A 20,413-nucleotide genomic window follows, 5' to 3' on the forward strand; every position below is an offset into this window, starting at 1 on the left:
GATCTGGATCTAAACTGCCAGATTCCAGAGCCCCTGAACCAGGATTGTAATTACAATAATGTATTATTTCTCCCCATGCGATCTTTCCTGTAGGATACTCTGTTTTTCAAAATCTTAGCCTTCTGCCTGGAGTAGCAGATCTGCTGCTTAGTGCAGCAGTGTCCACAGAATGACAGCACTTAGTGCCATATTGCCGCTTTCTCTGCCCAGATCATTCCACATTTTGACCTTTTCTCTCCTGGGAAGGCACAGTCCCCAGCTCCGGCACTGGTATCTGCCTATTGAGGGTAGGATTATCATTGATTGTACAAAGCCACAGCATATATGTAAGTTATCCAAGAATGCCATTTCAGGCAAGTCCACTATCCAAAAGTGAAGGGTGGATGCATCACCTCAGTGTAAGCTATGTGCAGGTGGATCCCTCTGGCTGGTGACTGAAGCGAGTTGTTTAACACAAGCAAACAGACATAACTAATTCAATTAACGTTAAATCATAAATGGTTTCTGTGATCCACCCTGCCAGCTCAGATGACAGCTTACCAGGGCTTTTTGCTGGAATGTTTTAAGTTTAAATTTTTTTCCCCTTGAGCATTACCCTACATCCCTTCCCTCTCCATCATCTTTTGATAAGCCTATCTGGAATGCTGGCACACAGGTCTGATGTGCCCACAGGTGCCCTGCTGTCCGTGGCTGACCATCGTTGCAACCTGGCTATCCTCATTTCCTTACTTAGCTGATCTGGTCATAAATCACTCTGATCTTGAACACAGCTTGTTAAATGAGTGAATGGTTTTGATACAAGTAGCTATTGGCCTGGAACTGGAACTCACTGAAAATCTCCTGATACCGTCTCGCTTATCACTTCGTAACCAAACCATTAATTGCAGTGGAGAGGCGTGAGAGCTTATATGGAAACTGTCTCTGGTGATGCTGAGCCAAGCTGCGTCTTTACAAGGCCTTCCCTTTTGTAACAAGCTGTTCAGGGAAGGGTTAAATCCCATGAGCATGGCAGCCACTGCTTTTAGGGTTTCTCCATCCCTTTTTATGAGCTGGCATGGCCAGACAGCTGTCCTTGTGGTGACAGCTCTCCTGATTACAGCTGGTGTCAAACTGCATCCTGCTGCGGGTTATAAATCCTGCCTCTTTCCGATCGGCGCCAACCCGGGTTTAATTGGAGGTTAAGTGGAGGCCAGCCGGCAGCGTGGTCCGAAGGCACTGGTTCACCAGTGGTAGCTGCCATCGGAACCCTCTTTTCCAGACTGAAGGCAGCAGTCAGTGCCATGTACGATCAGTATGAACACGGTCTCCCCACTAAATGGCCTGTTAGTCTTCAGCTCCTCTCCATCCATCCATCCACCCACTCACCCGCGGGGAATACTAAAATCGTTGCCACTGCCTCTCCCAGAGGAAATCAAGGCTTCTCTGAGCACTGGTGGCCACGTGGCCACAGAGTGGGCAGGCTCTGTATCCTCATGGGTGCCCCAACTCCCCTGCAAAGCACCATCTGTTCGGCTCTGTCTGTGCTCTGGCAGGGCAGTGGGAGGGGATGCTGGAGGGAAAATAAATAATAAAAAAAAGAAAGAAAAGAAATTTATCATCCGAACCCTGAGGATTAATGGAGTCGGAAGGCAAACTGCGCTGAATGGAAATTCATCTTCACCCGTGCCAATGTCAGGGCTGCCGCTCCGGCCCTTGACAAATCGAGGGTCCCAGGGTGCGATAAATCCAGCAGCTGTGCTCATCCCTGGGGACATCCCCAGCCCGCTGAAGGTCATGGGCTGTGCCCGCCAGCAGCACCAGACCACGAAGCCACCTTTCTCCATGTGGGCACCACCTCCCCATCCCCAGGAGCTGCCAGCACAGCTTCCATGACACCCCTGGATGTCTGCTCTCTGCCAGGGTGCTGTGCCATCCCCAGGACGGGCCCTCCCAGCCCTTCAGCTCAGCCTCACCCACACCCCCACCTGCTTCCTTACCAATCCCTTCCTCCTGTTTTCACCTTTTTTTATCTCTTTCTGTATAAGCTCCAATCACACATCAAATTTATTTTAACTAAACTGCTGGTGTCCCTTTGGGTCAGTAGAAAACTGCAGAGTAATGCAGAAGACACTAATTACGACATTTAACAGCAAAAAAGAGTTAGTTATTTTGTAAAAGCACCTGAAATATAAACCCAATCGCTACCAATGTGAGAAGAAGATGATGACTTCATGGTCTCAAGGCAGACAGGGGCTGAGGCAGTTTTTTGGCTTCACCAGGGTTTGTGTTGCATGGGCTTAAGGAAACATCAAGGGTCTCATGTCAGCTAAGCCTTGCCCTTCAGTGTTAAGAGTTTTTCTGGTTTTCCTGGTTCTCTTTTGTTTGGGTTTTTTAATATCCTTAGGCAGGATTGGAGGGAAAGCTGAAAGCTGTCAGGCTGTTACATCCTCAGGACAGAGAAGAGCTCAGGTCAAACTTGGTTCTATCTTGGCAGAGTAAATTGGGGTTGAAATAATAGTTGCTAGAGGTGTGAGTTAGGAATAACGTAGAAGTGTGCTGTAACTGGCTGTCCATGGGCACAGGCACGTTGCCCTGGAGCTGCTGCTCAGGGAAGGGCCAGCTGGCAGATAAAAAGCCCCGAATATTCTGCAAGGAGAAATGATAGATGAAAGCCAGGAGCAAGGTAGTACTGGTGATGTCCTGCCTGGGACATGCTGCCTGGGAACAGCGTGGAGCCCTGGGAGGTTCAGGAGGCAGGTGAGGGGCTTATAAATATGTTATAAATGATAAATGCATTGTAAATTCTGAGTACAAAAGCAGGCAGGGAATGCTTTCCCAGGTGGCACTTTGGGGCTTTCTGTGGTGCTGCATTAGTGCTCTGGAGCCCTTTCTGGGTCTGTTTCCAGTCTTGGACATGAAGAAACATGAACCAAACTGCTCTTAGGTACCATGTGCATCATCCTGGGTGATGCCCCACAAACCACCAGTGGCTCCATGGCTGGGCTGCAGGCTCTGGACCCCCACAGGATTTGGGGCTTTTCGTCTCTCTGTCTTTTCTCTTTCCTTTGCACTATTAAATCCAAAGGCAAATAATACATTGAGTACAGAACACTGCCCTGAAAAATTATATGCTCTGCCTGGCCAGGTGCTGAGACAGCATTTCCTGCTCTGGTACATGCACGGGAAATTGCCAGCTACGGCACTGCTCCAGAGATGCCCGTCACCACAGCCTCAGGTCAGGATCTCCAGACTAACTAACCCTTTGCTTTCTCCCTCCAGCTGCTGCCTGCGAATTTCTGGACATCGTGGAGCTGTTGCTGAAGTCGGGTGCCAACCCCACGCTGCGGGACCAGGAGGGCTGCCTGCCAGAGGAAGTAACAGACTGTAAAGCCATCACTTCAGCTCTGCAGCAGCACACCGCTGGCAAGACCTAACCCCACAGCCACGCATGGCAGGGAGGACAGAGACACTCTGCAATAATGCCCCTTCTCTTCCCCTGGTGCCTGCCAAAAGGCCTTGGGGGCTTGAAGGGGAGCTTTTAGAGCACAGGGTCTGGGTGGGCTCTCCAGCACCAGGGCTGGCTGGCCGAGAATGTATCCTGGGCAGGATGGGATCAGGGTTTTGCATGCTCTGACGTTTATCAGTACTGGGGGGGAGGGAGGGGAAAGAGAGTCTGGAGAAGGCCTGAAGTATTGTTTTAATGTATTAAATACAATTACTGCATTGGATGTCTCACCAGAGCAGCCTGTGCTGACTGGTCAGCTCCTCCGTGGGGAGGGGATGGCTGCTGGGCCAGGTGAGATGTTCATCTCTGCCCTTTGGGTTGAGTTTTGGGGGTTTGTTTTCAGTTGTTCGGGTTTTCTTTGATGGGTCCAAGCAAAATGTTATAAATAAAAGAAAAGCACAGTGTGGGGACAGAGTGTCATGGGGTGTTTGTTTTTTTTTTTTCAATGGGAGTCACTTAGTTCCTTGGAAGCAATAAGGATGGGAGGAAGAGCAGCACTGTCATAGCCATTGGAAAGCTCTATTCAAGCCCACATCTTGGGGAGAAGGCTACAGACAACAGTGGGGTTGTACAGCTGTTTGTGCATCCCTCTAGTTCTTACCTAACATATATAAGACAAGTAAGTGTTTTACGGCTAACCAACCTTTCCAAGCCAACAGGACTCTTACCACTTCACAGAACTGCTTTGCTGAATTAAATGGTGTTAAAACCATACTTCCGTCAGCTGCTCCAGGTCCTCCTGTTGCATGCTGATCCCTGGAATGCCTCAGCTGGCTAAATGCTAAGAAGTGAGAAAGATGTGCCTTGCGGGGATGTCTCAGGTGCTGGAGTGAGGTGGGATTGTGATAGGGCTTACTGCTTGCTTATCGGGATCCCCACTGGGCTGTGCCAGTGGATCAGCCATCGTACAGGGAAGCTGCCAGGGGTGGGTTTGTGCTTTGGGCTAAAACTACTGTCTGGGAGGGCGACTGCTGCACTGGGTGGGTGTACACAGCAGGAGGAGACTGTGGCTTCCCTGCAGGGTGTTGCCATGCTGCTTGCTTTTCCTTGGAGAAGGAGATCTGCAGCTTGGGGGAAAGCATAGGAAACCTCCTTGTTGTGATGGACTACTTGCCATCAAGTCCTTCCAGCCTCAGGAAAATAAATGGGAATGTTCCTGCCACTAATAACTGGCTGGACAGAAGGCATTTGTGTGTTTCAGCCCCTCATGGGAGCTGACTCCTGCCAGCATTTGCTAATACTGTCTTGAGTTTGCTGCACTGGCTTGAATGCCACCAGCAGCCACAGCACCGCTACGGCATAGCTCACACGCCAAGCTCAGTGGTAGGCAAGTTAATGGACTGTATGGGCATTTAGATTGACCGTGTCAAATTGTTTCCCATTACCTTCATACTGGAGGGGTCTGATGAGCTGGGGAGCTGTGGTGGTGGTCTCTGTGCTTTTGGGTAAAAAATAAAAATAGCCCTTCAGGGCTTTTTGTGAAGTGGGTAGGAAACAAGCTCTAAGCCTGCTTCTTCTGACTATCCCAGAGAAACTGCCTTCCTAGCCGGACACTGGATGGCGAAACTAAAATACACCTTGTGCATCCGTTTGCAGCCACCACACATGCACCAGCACTTTTGCTGCCCAGTTGTGACAAGGGGCTGGTAAAACGAGCTGGCAGCGGCCAGACAGGGAGCTGCATACCGGGGATATAGAGATGTGTCTCCTTAGTGGCGTGAAGCAAGCTGCTGCTGATAAACATCCATGTTCTATACAAAATGTCGGGTTTCAACATTTAGGGTGCCTGTGGGACAGTGCTTATTTGATGGAAGGCGATGTGGCAGCCCCCTGACCCCTGAGCAAGGGCCCACAATGGCTTCTGCTGACCTTCACCCTCCCAAGGGCACCTGCAGGCTGACAGTACTTCATCTCACCACAAACATGGCTTATGCAGTCAAAATGTGATGGGTGCTGACAGCAGTGATGGTCACTTTTGCACCCAAATGTGAATGAAGCAAAGATGCCAACCCCAGTGCTGAGGTGCTCTGCATGGAACCACTCCACTAGTTTTGGGATGGAGACATGGTGGCATCAAGGTTAGGGACAAGCGAGGCCACCCTTGTGCAGTGCTATAATGCACAGCTTGATGGACATGTTGGGTAATAAAAGATCTCTCTTAAAGCAGGGATGAAAAGCAGTAGCTGTGATCCCTGTGCTTTCAGGGAGCACATTTGGGGGCTGAGTGCTCAGCCCTGGAGATGTTTATAGCACTTTAGGTCTGTTTGTGAGGCTGGAGCCTTTCCAAAAAACTTAAAAAAAAAAAAAAAGAGGGTGGGGGTGGGAGAGAAAGACATATATTATTGTTTATAATCTGCTTTATTCAGCCAAACCTTTCCCCAGCAGCCCTGCAGATTGCTGTTTAAATCCCTTGGTGCCTTTAACTACTGATAGAGAAAGTGGTTAATGTGCATTTGCTCTAAGCTTGGCATCTACTCCAGGAAATCACTTTAATTGAGAGGCATTAAATGTTAAAATGATTAAAATATAGAAAGCCAACGCACAGGTGCCCATGGTGGAGCTTGGGCCCCCTGGCATGGCACTTCCACCTCACCTGTGCCCACCAAGTGCTGTGGTGGTACAGCTAGGCAATGGCAGTGGCACCAACATCACTGCATGGTGTCAGGAAAGCTGCTGGCATTTTTGGGTGCCATGTGGCAGGGATGAAGATACCCACCCGAAACCCACCCCCCACACCTGTGCCTGCAAAAGGCCAATGCATAATGATCCTGCCCCATCCCATGGGGATGCTGGCTCCTCCATCCATCCAACACCCAGGGGATCCCGATCCCAAACAGCTGATGGTGCTGGAGCAGGCGATGCTGATGGTGGCTGCTGCCCTCCCTCCCTAAGGAAGAAGATCCCAAAGACAGCAGTGGCTAAACAGCATCCCGAGTTTATTTGACATCACTTTCCCTCAAGGCGGAGGGGGTGACTGTACACATCTCATGCCAATGCACTGGAGGCAGGATACAAAAGCAATGCCCTGGGCCCAAATTCAGGGGAGAGGAGGGATCCTTTCTCCCCAAAGACATGGCAATAAATAAGGTTTGATTCTTTGATTATTTTTTTTTTATTACTATTTTTGTTGGGTTTTTTTTTTTTTCATTTTTGCCCCAGGAAACAAGACTCTCACCTTCTGGAACTGTACAAAATTTACACAGTGAGGGGAGGGGGTATTTGGCCTTGTCAAAGGGGGATGGAGAGCAGCAGGCATAGCTTCCCCCTGCTCACCTCCCCACCAGCTGCCTGCGGTACCCGGCGAGGCCGGGAGCTTGGCACAAAGCAGCACCTAAGCCTGGGAGGGGAGGCACATGGGTGCAGCTCCTGCAGCACCAACACACCCAGCTGGAGGGCACGGAGGGACAGGGACATACCAGTGATGTGCTTTCTTGTGTGGCTTTTTTTTTTCTTTTTTCTCATTTTTATTCTTTTTTTTTTTTTCTCCTTTCCTTCTGGAGCTCTTCCTCCCACCCCCACCCCCCCACCCCCCCCTTCCCTCCAGCCTCTGGCAGCAGCCACTCAACTGGATCCACCACCAACCCTCCTGGAAGGGCAGCCTGGGATCATCAGCATCACCCCAGAGCGGTAGGAAGCCCGCAGCCAGGGCACCGCCGTGGGCCGGGGCAAAGCCAGGCACCCCGGCCAATGAGTGTGGAGCTGGATTTTGTCACCGGGTTGAATGCCTTCAGCCTGGCCAGGATGGGTGAGGGAGATGGGCAGTGGCCATTGCACGCCCGGGGGGTGGGTTTTGAGAAAGGGGGTGGTGCTGGGTGGACCCGGCCAGGAGCAGACCTCATGGGGCCCGTGGTGTCCCAGCTGCCTGCACCCACCCTCGGTCCTGTCAGCACCGCTGTGCAGCCCCACAGCACCAGAGGAGGTGGTTGGCCTATGCCACGGGGGTGTCACAGTACAATCCCCTCCATTCCCCACCACGGGGATGCTTCTGCAGCTGATGAAATGCTCTTTTTCCCTTCTTTTGGGGGGGGGATTGCAATACCCTGAGAGCAAACATTCCCCACCTCTCCCTGCCACCCTTCTCCAGCACCTGCGGCAGCTGCTCTCCATGTACCAGCCCCGAGCACCCCGGCCGGCCCCAGCACAGCACTGCTTGGCCATGGGCATCTCCAGTGAGAGGCTTTTTCTGTTTTAATTCCTCCCTGCCACATGACCTAGGTAAAGCCCGCAGGGATGCGCTGTAAGTGCTCCTGCGTGCCAGGGATAAATCACAGCCGTGCACGGCAGCATCACCCCCGGGCAGCAGGGCAATGGCCCTGCCTGGACAGGTCCCCGGCCTCGCTAAAATAAACCCTTCTACAATATAGACTTTTCTTTCCGCTGAGGTTCCGGGCAGCGCCAAGCCGCGTTTCAACTCCGTATCGAAAAATAACTCTTGAAAATAGCAGCGGTGCTCAAAAGAAGGGGTGCGGGGCTGGCGCGGGCCCCGGGACGGACTCTGCCATCCGTGATTGTCCTTCCCTCCCGCCGGCCCGCACCATCACCAGCACCCCGCTGTGCCCAGCCCTGCGCAGGGTCCTCGCCATGCATCCCGTGCGCCGACACCTCTCTTGTGCTTACACCCAAAGGCATCTGTGTCCCACACACACGCCCCAAGCACAGCCACCCAGGGCCATCGCGGATGCTGATCCCTCTCCTTCCAGCCCTCCGGGGCAGATTCCCATGGGAAATCCTGGAAAGGTCAACTGCCGGCAGGCGCCCTCAGGGCTATGCTTGCGGGCTGGGGGGAAGCGAGGGGGGCCGGAGCAGGGGACGAGCGGCGCTTAGAAAGGGGGGTGATCCATGTCGTCCAGCCAGGAGGCCGGGCTGGTGGGAAAGTCTGGGTACCCGACGCTGCTCCCCGTGGAGATGTCGGAGGTGGGCCCCCCCCCGGCCATGGCCCGCAGCGTCTGACTCACCCCCTGCGCCCCGTGGGCCACCAGCCCCAGGCTGCCGTCCATGGCGTAGTCCAGCCCGTTGAGCAAGGGCGGGTGGGACGGCAGGGAGGAGATGGAGGACGGCGACTGGGGGAGGCCGTAGGGACTGCCGTCCCGCAAGTCCTGGTACGACTGTCCTGTTCCCTCCATGGGGAAGCTGCCGTTCAGCAACTGTCCTCCTGCCACGTCCCCCACGGTGCCATAAACCCGGTTGGTGTGGCCGAGCTCGGAGAGGATCTGATCTTCTGCTGGGGAGAGGAGGGAGAGCAGAGGGGAAACGTCAGCGCAGGGGGGACACCCGCGGCCCCCCTGCCCTGTGCCGGATCCCCGCTCACCACGGAAGCTGAGCTCGCTGTCGCTGACGCCGCAGTCCTCGGCTGAGCTCTCCTTCTCCAGCTTGCCACCGGCACGGCTCCGCTTGACGCTCTTGTAGAACTGCCCCCAGCGATGCCGCCCTGCGTCCTTCTTCAGCCGCTTCTCCTTGGCCCGGCGGTTCTGGAACCACACCTGGGGCAGGAAGTGGGGACATTGATGGCAGCACAGCACCCTGGCCCCCCTGCATGCCAGCAACCCTGCGACCCAGCACACCAGCACCCATACAATGCAGTCGGCCGGCACGCCAGCAGCCTGGTACCCTACGTCCAAGCATGCCAGCACTGCTCTATTTCTGCATCCCCAGCACCCCTGCAACTCCACATGCCAGCACACATGCAACTCAGTCCCCCCGTAACCTATCATGCTAACACATATGCAACCCAGCTCCCACACACCCATGGAAACCAGCACCCTGTAACCCAGCATCCAGTAACCCCTGCAAACCAGCACCGCAAAATCCTGCATGCCAGCACCCCTGCAAGGCAGCTCCCAAGCACTCATGCCACCCAATACCTCTGCCACCCCTGCATCCCCTGAAGCCTGGTACTCCTGCAACCTAGCACCCCAGTGGGACCCCTGCATCCACCTTCACTAGGGGCAGGGTGAAGAGGAACTTCCCTGTGGCCTCACCTGCACCACCCTCATGTCAAGCCCCGTCTCAGATGAGAGCTGCTCCCGCACATGCCGGGCGGGCTTGGGGGAATTTTTGTAGGCGTTCTTCAGTGTCTCCAGCTGCTTGGCCGTGATGGTGGTCCGGGGCCGCTTAGCACCCGCCTCAGAGTCATCTGCAAGTGAAGGAGACGGTACCAGCCCCAACTGCAGCAGCATGAGCAGCCCTGAACGGCCAGCACACACCACTGGGGAAAAGCTCCCCAAAACCACCTGCCTAGAGCCCAGAGGTACAACGCCAGGGACACGAGCCATGGCCACCCCTCAGTGCGATGTTCCACTTCTTAACCCCTTCAGGGTGCCTACCGTTCTGCTTGGCAGTCTCATAGTCCTCCTTGCAGACCAGCCGCCCGTCCTCCATCAGGTAGAACTCATCGCCGGTGGCCAGCTGCCGGCTGCAGATGATGCAGGCAAAGCAGTGGAGGTGGTAGACGAAGTCCTGGGCTTTGCGGACCACCTGGGTGGGGGGGATGCCCTGCTGGCAGGCCGTGCATTTGGTCCCGAAACGCCTGCGAGGAGAACCAGAGACCCCTGAGCCCCTCGGCCAGGTGGGCTTTGCTGGAGATGGGGTGGGGCCCAGGAGACAGGGCAGAGTTTAACCCAGCAAACAACCTTATTATGCATGACACTTCACACGGCAGGGGTTTATCTTCTTCAGCGTGAAAGAGCAGCCTAATGGAGCTGAGGAAGGTTTGATTTTAATGGTTCTTTTAACTAATGCTTATAGGCTGCCTGATTTTCCCCTGCAAGGACAGTACATATTTCATCCACATTAATACCAAATAAATTAATTACATCTCCTCACTATCATGGTGAATCCCAGATTAATGGAGAATGATGGGGCTCTTATACCATAATGATAGTCCGATGGGTGCAGTGGGTGTGCTGGGTTGGGGCAGGTATGGGGCCAAGCAAGCCCGCCAGCACAGCTGCAGGGAGTGTGTAGGAAGCGTGCAAAGACCAAATGGGTGATCAGGTATTGGAACAGGCTGCCCAGGGAAGTGATGGAATCACCATCCCTGGAAGTGTTCAGAAACTGCATAGATGAGGCCCTTAGTGACATGGTTTAGTGATGGTCTTGGCAGCGCTGGGGTAAAGGTTGGACTTGATGATCAGAAAGGTCTTCACCAACCTAGCTGATTCTGTGATGAGCATGCGACAAGTGTGAAAACAGCACGCAAGGAGCCTGCAGGAATGGGACAAGAAGCATGGAAAGGAGCATGTAAGAATGGTGCAAGTAGAATGGAAGAAGCATAAAAGGAGCATGCAAGGAGTGTGTGTACCACCCAGGAGTCCCATGGATCACAGGCGCTCTGCTGCAGAGCTTCTGGGGTGCCCATCACTTGGAGGGCACCCACAAACTGTGGTGGGGTGCAGTTGCCATGTGCAGACATGAAGGCTAACACTCAGATAACACCCGGTATAATCTGAATTAATGGAGGAAGGGCAACACGTTGCAGGAGGTGGTGGCAGCACAGGAAGAAGTAAAAAGCAAGTGGATGTTCCACGAGTGTTTTCAGCAACAGATACTGTGGGCTTCGGGACTGGCATAGGGCAGATGCTCACCTCCCATCAGCACCATAAGGGCTCTGCTGGGTCTCCCCTGCTCCCCCCCCAGCACCCCATAACACCCCATCAGCAGGGCGCTGGGACTCCACAGAGCTATCCTAGCATTGCAGCAGCAGCCCAGGCAGCAAAGCTACCAGAATAATTTGTCCCCTGCACCTTAAACAGAGCCATCTGCCTTGAAGGAGGCAGTTCAGCAAAACCCAAGCACCTTGGCCCCCATCCCCAAGGCTGCAGGGACAGGTAGTGGCACTGGGGGTGCATAGGGGGTACAGCCACCCCAAACACCTCCCACTGAGCCCCGAGGGCTGAACATCCTCCGATCACACAAGCCTGCGGCTGCCCCTGACCTCACACCATCCAGAGAGTGAGGGCATGACCACCAAACCTGGGTCCCCTAGTCGCAAAGGGGTCACCAGCGGTGGGTGACAGGTACTAGGCATGAATGGTGCTGGTGCAATTTGAGCAGCTGCCCAAAGAGGTGCTGGATCAGAAAGCAAGGAGGAAAACAGGTTTTGTCTCATTTACTGGGCTGGTATCCTAAAGGGAGTGTCCTTGGACATCTGCTGGGGAAATCTCAGCCTTCCATGAATCAGCTTGGGGAGAGGTATGGAAGGAGGAAGGGAGGAAATGGAGGATGTAGGGATAGACAGAGAGAGGGATAGGACAGACAAACAAGACTTTTCTGTGCCCAAGGCTGAGCCAGTGCAGGCTATACAGCCCCTATCTTCCCTTCACCCATTCACCACCCTCCAGAACACTATTAAAGCAATTTTACCCCACCCCCCGCCCCCCAAAGCATCCTGGGGTGTTTCTGCACCACCTGGGGACAGCCAGACCCAGGACAGAGCTGCCCACAGCTGAGGAGCAAGGGCTGCAATTGGGGAGAGGAAGAACAAGATAAAAATCAAAGAATCTGGTCCTTTGAGGAGCGCTCCTGTATGCAAACCTGCCCGTGAAGCTGGCCTTAGATCCTCCCGTCCTCTGCAGGTTTTCTACCCTGAAATCAATGAGCGGTTGAAAGAAAGGTGAGGTGAGCGCTTCAGCGAGCGCCGAGATGCTATTGATTGGCACCAAATAATCCAGGCAGGACCTCATCTAAGAAAGTCGCTGATCTTTCAACTCTAATTAACATTGATTACCCGCACCTTTTGGGCGACTATTTAAATGACTTGGAGATTAATAGGCTGGAAAATATCAGAAGTGAAGTGTTATTACTCAGGCTGTAGCGGCCGCTTTGACTGTTGCATACTCCGCAGCTGGGAAGGAGAAACTCAAGCAGCATCTTTGGCCCTGAAACCTGACAGGGGGGACACAGGAGGACTGAGAGCCTGGGGATGGGCAGGCAGGGAGAGTCCAGGCCAGGCCTGTGCTGGCCAGGATCTGGCCCTCCTCTCTGCAGGAAGGGTGAAGCAACACCCCTGCAGCACCCCTCTGCTTCACAGCCGTGCACCGCCGGCAAAGCTGTGCCCAGCCCCAGTGCAACGCTCCCGCCATCCCTTGGGAAAAACTCCCCCATTTCGCCAGCAGCCTGCGGCTAAATCATCCCCTCTGAGAAGTCCATTTTTGACGGGAAACAGGTTGTCCTATCCTGCTGGAGCAGGGAAACGTTGAGGCTGGGGCGTAGCTCAGCTCAGAGGCAGCTGACAACAAAATCAAATGAGGTTTTCACACCACTGGGAGGAAAAAAAAAAAATAAAAGAAAAAAAGAAAAAAAAATGTAAAAAGCTGAAGGAAGCGAACCGGCATCAGCAAACCCGGGCGGCGAGCGGCGCTCGGGCAGGAGCAGGCGGAGCTGCCGCTGCCTTGCACGGGTTTCTCCTGCCCTCTAGCTCTGAGCAGAGCCAGGGCCACTGCCAAACCACCGCAGCTTGCCATCCCATGCTGAAACCAGCACAGGGAGGGACAGGAGCATCGCGGAGATTTGGAGCTCTCAGAAGGTTAATCCCACGAGCAGCATCCAGCCTGCGGCAGCATTTCCCTTATTTCCACACCAAACAAACAAGAGTTAGATAAAGATTTTGGAGAAATTACGCTTAAAAATAGGTTGCTCGCTTGTCTCTTCGCGGGCGAAGGGGGAGGGTGCAGGGTAGGAGGGGGAGACGCCGCTTTTGAGGGGCCGTACCCTCGAGTGGTACTCACTTGAAGAAGTCTTCCTTGCAATAGACGCTGCCGGCCCGGGAGAAGCAGCGGTCTGCCAGCTGCATCTGGCAGTCGGCACACTTGAGGCAGGAGCTGTGCCAGTGCCGGTCCAGGACCTTGAGGATGAACTTGTCCAGGATGTGCTGGTTGCAGCCGGCGCACTGGGGGATCTCTGGGCCGGGAGGAGAGAGAAGCACAGAAGAGCAGTGTGAAACACGGCAGCCGCCTCATCCCGGCGGTGCTCCCACCCAGCTGATACGACCGGCAAAGCTCCGTGCTGGCACTTCGCGGGTGATTAGCTGCCACCCCTGGCCTTGCCACTCTCTCGGCACATCTTCCTTCCCTAACCTTCACCAAAACCCTCCAGGATAGCTAAGTCCACAGCCCTACCGGCTCTTCCAGGCACAGTACACACTGATGATTTCCCCTGCTGAATCAGGCCATGTCATGCTCTGTGCCACCCATTTCCCTGCCTGCCTCTCTCCCCCTGGGATGGTATCCTGCAACCCCCAACCAGGGGCATGGCTTGCTGTTCCCTGCAGCCTCCATCCGCAAAGGGCCAGGCTGCTGGGAAGACCCAGGGGGTCACCCACAGCATCCAGGCTGTAACCCGGGGTAGAGGACACCAACTGCCTCTACCCCACCCACAGAGGCATTTTCAACATGGGCAAATGTCTTTTCTCATCTGCTCCCACTGCATCCCAAGCACCATGAGCCCATGTGGCCCACCAGCAGCTGCCAAGGGCCCCCTCCTGCTGCAGTGACAGGGCACCTGGTGACTTTGTATTGCCCATGGCCCACCGCCCCTTTGGACAGAGGGGAGCGGCAGGTTTCTGCCCACTTCCTCCAATCCCACTGGGGTGTTACAGACCCCTGTCACTGGAAATGGCTGGGAAAGATGGGCTGAAGCAAAGCCACTCTGGAGCACAGCAGTAGTAACAAGGGGTAGTATGTCCCGCCCCATCATGCCCTCCCCCCTCCACTCCCAACAGCCCCCATACTGTGAGGGGATGCTTTTGGGGCTTTTCCTAAGGGAATATGTAACCCTGGCCATTCTTTACAATATCTGTCTTATAGATGGACAGCTTCTGTACATCCGGAGAGCTAGATATTTATGTCTCTGTCTGCCCACACTTCGAATGAACGGGAGATGCTGTAGAAGCCTGCAGGAGAGTGCCTGGTAAAAGCCAGACACACAATGAGGACACACAAGCATGAAAGCAGATTGAATGGGGAGGGCGAGAAGGGAGGCCGAAGAAAGCACTGCCATGCCCGTAGCTGGAGCATACGAGTAGGAGAGATACTTATGCACAAGGATTGCTGCCTCCTTCTCCTGCCAGAGAGGGATGACAGTAAATACGAGGGTGTGTGTGTGTGTGTTTCTCTAAGCTGCTCCCAGTGCGGGGCTCAGCGGAGGCTCTGCTGTCCGCAGCCGAAGTGGCCGAGCCGCGCGGCGAATCCTTCACTGACCCGCGGTAAAACTCTCCCCGCGCCCAGCGGCGCCGCACAGCCGGGCTGCCCCGGATCAGCAACCAAAGGACCGGGGCTGCTGGAAACCTGCTCCCACCACCCGCTAAGGGAGCGGCCCTGCCCTGGAAGGGGGCCTGCCGGGGCTCGGCTACTGGGGGATAGGGGACCCCTGTACCTGGGCTGGGTGCTACCAGGAGGGGGGAAAGGCAAAACTAACACGGAAAGGAAAAGAGGGGAGAGAAGGAAGGAAAAAGTGAAGGAGGGTGTGTAGGAAAAAATGGAGAAACGAAGGAAAAAAGGGAAAATGAAGGAAAAGGGGGAAATGAAGGAAAAGGGGGAAATGAAGGAAAAGGGGGAAATGAAGGAAAAGGGGGAAATGAAGGAAAAGGGGGAAATGAAGGAAAAGGGGGAAATGAAGGAAAAGGGGGAAATGAAGGAAAAGGGGGAAATGAAGGAAAAGGGGGAAATGAAGGAAAAAAGGAAGAAAAGAAGGAAAAAGAGGGAAAGAAAATGACGGGGAAAAGAAAAGGAAAGGAAGGGAAAAGGAAAAAGAAGGGAAAAGGAAAAAGAAAATGAAGGGAAAAGGGAGAAAAGAAGGGGGAAAAAAGGAAAGAAAGGGGGGAAAGGAGAAAAAGGGGGAAAAGGGGAAAAAGGGAGGAAAAAGGGAGGAAAAGGATGAAAAAAGGGGGGGAAGAAGAAACGAAAGAAAGAGAGGGGAAAAAAAGAGCAAAAAAAAAGCTCGAGGAAAAGAGGAAAGAAGGGGGGGGAGAAGGAAAGGAAGGAGGGGAAAGAGGAAAAGAGCATGGGAGAGGATCGCATTGTTACAGCCTTAAACATTATTTAAATATTCTTCGGGGTACTGACACGTATCTCAGGTGAACGTAGCTTATTTTGTCATTCTCCAGGTTAGGCAGTTACCATCCGAGTGCCCTTCAGACCATATTTATTGCTGGCATTTAAGCATTAACAAGAGTAGAATAAATCAAACAACAACAACAAAATACCCAACCAACCAACAACAACAACAAAAAAAAATCTACAGTTTCCATAGATCCCCTTCTTCTCCTTGCTCTGAAAACACCTGGATGCTTTGCTCCCCTCTCCCAGCAGCACTACGGTTGCAGGTCGGTACTGGCCACGTTTTCCACATTTCATTCGTTAAACCTATTTTAGAACAACGTGAAAGCCGCTGGCACAGATGATGGCACCAGCGGAGCATTGCCCCGAGCGGAGGTACCTTCGGTGTCATTGCAAAATAAATCCTTGTCCGTTTTTTCACAAACATGTATGAACGTTTGTGAAACCTGTTTTATATAAAAAAGTTATTTATATAAACACGTGTATGCATATACATAGACATACACGTACGCATATATAAGTATATAGACATACTAACAAGCTAACCAATACAGCTTTCTCCTTCTTAAAGACAGCAACACAGCTTCATTCCAGCAAGCAAACAACCGCAACAGATAATAAAATATCTTCCTCCAAATCTCCAGAGAAGAAAAGATTCAGGTGTTTTTGTTTTTTTCTAACGAGACCTCCTTTCTTACTTCTGATCTGCCTGTAGATGTACGGCACCGACCGAACACACACGGGTTTGCGTGTGCACGCTCAAATACGCAGGACTCGCACCCACTTGTCTGCTTTCCCCCGTGTATAATAATAATAATAAAAATAATAACAACAACACTGAGCTGCCGGGGTACCAGGAGATGTCTCGGCCAACCTGCCGGTTTGTCCGATTCATGCACAGAGAAAACATCCCAAGCATAATCCCTGCCCTCTGCTTTGTGCTTTGCAGCTGCGACGACTGCGCCGGGCCCCCCTCTGCATTGCCTCCCTGCCTACAGAAAGCCTCGCATTTATTTCACTTGTTTCAACTAAATTATTGGCTAGAACAGAGCTGATGTTAACGGCGTCGCTGTCTCTGCCCGCCAGCAGCGCGGGGTTGGCTCTGTGTGCAGGGGAGTTTGGTAGGGGCTCCTGGGGGCCCAGCCCCACGGTCCCCTCTTCTCCCCTCAACAGGGATCTCCCCCACTGGCGCAGCAGCCTCAATGCAAGCCGGTCCCCGGGTGGGGGGTGTTAGGCTGAGGTCCCCCCTCCTTGGTGATGTGCCCGAGAGGAGACCTCACAGCTGAGCGAATCCCTGCCTCCCGCCAGCGGCAGCCCGGACAGGATTTGGCTGTATCCCATTAAAACCCGTAGCCAAATCTGCAGTGCCGTCGTACATCACCCCCTTTTCCTTCTCCGCCCCCACCCACCCCCACATGCCGAGGAACCGAGGTGCGGCCCGGCAAGCCGCGCTGAGCTCCGGCCCCCGCCTGCCGCTGTTACCGTGATTTATTGGCACCGGGTCCATCCGTCCATCCCAATCTCTCCCCGACGGATAAATAAAGAAATAACGATGGAAACGAAAGAAACTGGCGGGTGGCCTCAGGAATCCCTCAGACAGCAGAAACCCCCAAACCCGAGAGCGGGGACAGCAGTCGGGAGGACGCGCTCCCACAGCCCGGCCCCGGGCAACCCCTGGCAAACAGCCTTTATCCGGGGTCTGGGGTTTGTTTGGTTTTAAGAGTTCGTCAACCACGAAGACGAAGGTACTGCAGAATCAGTGTCTCAGCAATGCGGGTGGGAAGCCGGAACACAAAGGCAGTCCAATCCCCCCAGTACTGGAGCCGGCACCAAACACCCGCCCCCAGGGGAAGCACCAAGTCGGGAACTCCTTAAAAATACCCATTTCTGCAGGGAGGAAACCCCATTCCTTCACATGCAAAAACCTCTTCTATTCATTTATCTGCAGCGTGCAAACGACTTTCCCAGCGGCGATTAATCACCCCCATTAAAGACCCTTGGCCAGAGGCTGACGGCGCCCGGCACCATTCCCACAGGCTTTGGCAGAAGTTTTTCCTTCAGTGAGATTTGCAAAACAATATTCATAAATAATACTCGGAATTATATTTTTTAACAAACCCGTCTGCAAAGCTGAGCTGTAGCTAGGTTTGTCGGGGGAAGGCTCGGCTCCCCAAAATCTCGCTGAAGGGGATGCTGCAGGACACAGTCCCTACTAAAACAAGGAGGTTGTGCAGTGCTTAATCAGAAGGAAAGCTGCCACTGAACAGTCATTAGAAATGAAAATGTCAAGAATCTTCATCGCACACACGACGAAATATCGAGGTGCTGCTGGGAGGGTGACCCCGGCGCAGGCAGCGGGCAGAATTCCCCTCTAGAAGGCATTCCCTGCCCAGGGGCAATTCCCCTTCGCCCTGGGGAGCGGGCAGATGTGTGACCGCCGCAGGATCAGGCCCCACGGCAGGGCCCGGCCGCGGCCGCCGTGGGACTGCGGGGCGGTGGGAACTTTGACAGCAGCCACCTTCATATATTCTGTTCCTGCCACTAATGTTTGTGCGTCAATAAATATTCATCGTATCTCGTTAGATTATTTCTTAATAATTCGCGATACGCGTCAATTGGTACCGAAATGGCAAAATCAGGGGCGGCAAAGAGCTTGGCGGCGCCCAGAAAGGCCAAACCACGGAGCTTTGCTACGGCAATAGCAGCTCTGGGGTGCTTGAGGCACATCATTTCTCCTTAAATCCTCGGGATTCGGGGCCATCGAAGTGGCCCCACGGCTGAGAACCAGGGGCGACATTCGTGCTATTCAGTCGCAGGGAACAGTCAGGATCCGGCCGTGGGACAGCCCCCACCTGTCTCCTCACCGGCTCTGTCTCTGCGCTCCCGACGGGGACTTTTCTTCCCCTTTCCTTCGGAGAAACACTGTTAAACGTGCCCTCCTGCACCAATGGCAAACGGACAGAAACGGGGGATAACGGGGACAACCCCGCAAGCAGGATGGAGACTGTCCGCGGCTCGCCAAACTGGGCAGCAGCGGGCAGGTACCAGCCTCACTCCCCGCAAAAACACCTGAGGAAACGAATTACAGGCGCCCGGGGGGGGGCAGATGCTGGTGCGGGGCGAGGAACGACAGGGGATGACCGGGAGTCAGCGGCGAGTGGGGGGGGGAGGGGGCAAAGCCTAGCCTGGAGCGGGTAGGCGCCGGGGTGCTCACCCCTACTCTGGAGTGCCCCCCAAAATGCTACCAACCCCCAGGCACTGCTGCCCGCCTGGCAGATTTCTCCCGGGACTTGGGCCCATCTCACCCCTCCGCCGGAGCTCCCTTCCCTCAACTTTCCGGGAAGAGTGGAGGGGTGCAGAGCATTGCCCGGCTGCCCCCGGCGGGCTCCTCCCCTCACCGGGCCAGCAGGGACGCCCCGGTTCTTGGGAACCGTTTGTAAACGAAGAGATAATAATAATAACAATAATAACAATAATAATAATAACAATAATAACAATAATAATAATAACAATAATAACAATAATAATAATAATAACAACAACAATAATAATAATAATAATACAACCGGCTCTGCTGGCAGTCCGGCCGCGCAGCGCTGGGGCTGGGCCCCTGCCCACAGGGGCACAGCCGCCCCGCACCGGAACCAGAATCTATAGAGGTGTGCGAGCACAGGAGCTCACCCCGTGTGGGGCTCGGCCCTAGAAATGCGAGGAGGCTGCCGGCCCCCACCGGCTGCCGGCAGGTGCGTGCCCTCGAGACCCGCTGGGATCCGTGCACCGCGTACGGGACTGCGCACACCCCCAGCACTAGCGAGCGTGTGCTTTCACAGGAACATGCTACCTGTAGCTGCAGAGCATGTATGTGCACGTACAGATCTATAGGTGATTTGGGGGACAGGCGCAGAGACAGCGACATCTCCCCACTGGCCTCGCAAAGCCGAGCCGGCCTCGCCGTTCCGGTAACATGCCCGCACGCCCGTGGGACCCTTCCCACAGCTGCCCGTAGCCTGTCGCGATAAACGATATAAGAGGGGAGTTGTGCGCTGTGGGCCGGGAGTGAGGGGGATCGGGGTACCACACGCGCACACACACACACACACGCATTTGCACGCGCACAGCCGGAGCCGCGGCAGCGCCGACTTCCCCGTCGGGGCCAGAACCCCACCGCTCCGCAAGGCTCCCGCTGCCCGCCCGCCCCGGGGCACCGCTGTCCCTTCCGTACGCTCCTAATTTTCACGTCCATTAACGCCGCTACACACGGGAAAAAAAATAAAAGGAAGAACAAAAAACACGCCCGGGCGGGAGCGGGAGGCACCTGCCCAGCCCTCAGGGCGCTGCCACCACAGCCCCTGCCCGCCCTGGCCCGCCCTGCCCCGCCGGCCCGGGGCCGCCTTTGCGGCAGGGTGCGAAGGAGGGAGAAGAGAAAAGCGTCCTTACGTTGCACCGGCACACCGAGGATCTCGGGAAGCCCCTTGACAGCCCCTTCGGCAGCGAGAGCGGAGCTTTGCATCATTTTATTGGCCCGGGGGCGGCGGAGGGGAAAGAAGAGGGGAGGGAGAGATGCGGCCCGGGCCGGCGGAGCCCCGCGGAGGGAGGCAGCGCCGTGTCCCGCGGGCGGTACCGGTGCCGGTGCCGGCCCGGGCGCGGTGCCGCAGCTGTGCCCACCAGCGCCGCCCGCCTTCCATTCATTCACCCTGCGGGGAGAGAGCCTGACGTCACTGCCCGCAGGGGGGCGGGGGCGGGGCGGACCGCCCGGGGCCAATCGACGCCCGCCTGGAGAAGGAGGGGGCGTGACCTGTGTGCGGAATGGGCGGGGCTTGCTGGACGGGGGCGGGGTCTGCGGGGAAGGGGCGGGGCCTAGGGACGTCCTGCGGCC

General features: G+C 54.8%; 2 protein-coding genes across 3 annotated transcripts in view; one reads left to right on the forward strand and one right to left on the reverse strand.

The window, feature by feature from the left end:
* Positions 1-3,885, forward strand: part of ACBD6 (acyl-CoA binding domain containing 6) — an 86,339-nt gene extending 82,454 nt beyond the window's left edge. For both annotated transcript variants that reach the window (XM_057427063.1, XM_057427062.1), the window contains one exon: positions 3,259-3,885. In XM_057427063.1, coding sequence (XP_057283046.1) covers positions 3,259-3,413 — 155 coding nt within the window. In that variant the 3' untranslated portion in view covers positions 3,414-3,885. The remainder of the gene's footprint in view (positions 1-3,258) is intronic.
* Positions 3,886-8,284: 4,399 nt separating this feature from the next.
* LHX4 (LIM homeobox 4) lies at positions 8,285-20,144 on the reverse strand. Its single transcript, XM_057427172.1, has 6 exons — positions 19,975-20,144; positions 13,210-13,381; positions 9,808-10,010; positions 9,463-9,617; positions 8,793-8,964; positions 8,285-8,702 (listed from the first exon to the last, which is right to left on the reverse strand). The coding sequence occupies exons 1-6, from the start codon at positions 20,048-20,050 to the stop codon at positions 8,305-8,307; spliced, it is 1,176 nt and encodes a 391-aa protein (XP_057283155.1). The 5' UTR covers positions 20,051-20,144; the 3' UTR covers positions 8,285-8,304.
* Positions 20,145-20,413: the final 269 nt, after the last annotated feature.

Source organism: Pezoporus wallicus, unplaced genomic scaffold, assembly GCF_028554395.1.
Source record: "Pezoporus wallicus isolate ANWC-B61680 ecotype Strahan unplaced genomic scaffold, APGP_CSIRO_Pwel_v1 scaffold_7107, whole genome shotgun sequence".
NCBI lineage: Eukaryota > Metazoa > Chordata > Aves > Psittaciformes > Psittacidae > Pezoporus > Pezoporus wallicus.

What these genes read in the sequence shown, in the direction of transcription:
- LHX4 (XM_057427172.1), bottom strand. Translation starts at nt 20,050, where the DNA reads ATGATGCAAAGCTCCGCTCTCGCTGCCGAAGGGGCTGTCAAGGGGCTT. An exon ending in CCTCGGTGTGCCGGTGCAAC is followed by an intron (nt 13,382 to 19,974) that starts GTAAGGACGCTT and finishes CTCCCGGCCCAG; the next exon opens with AGATCCCCCAGTGCGCCGGC. An exon ending in CAGCGAGCTCAGCTTCCGTG is followed by an intron (nt 8,703 to 8,792) that starts GTGAGCGGGGAT and finishes TCTCCCCAGCAG; the next exon opens with AAGATCAGATCCTCTCCGAG.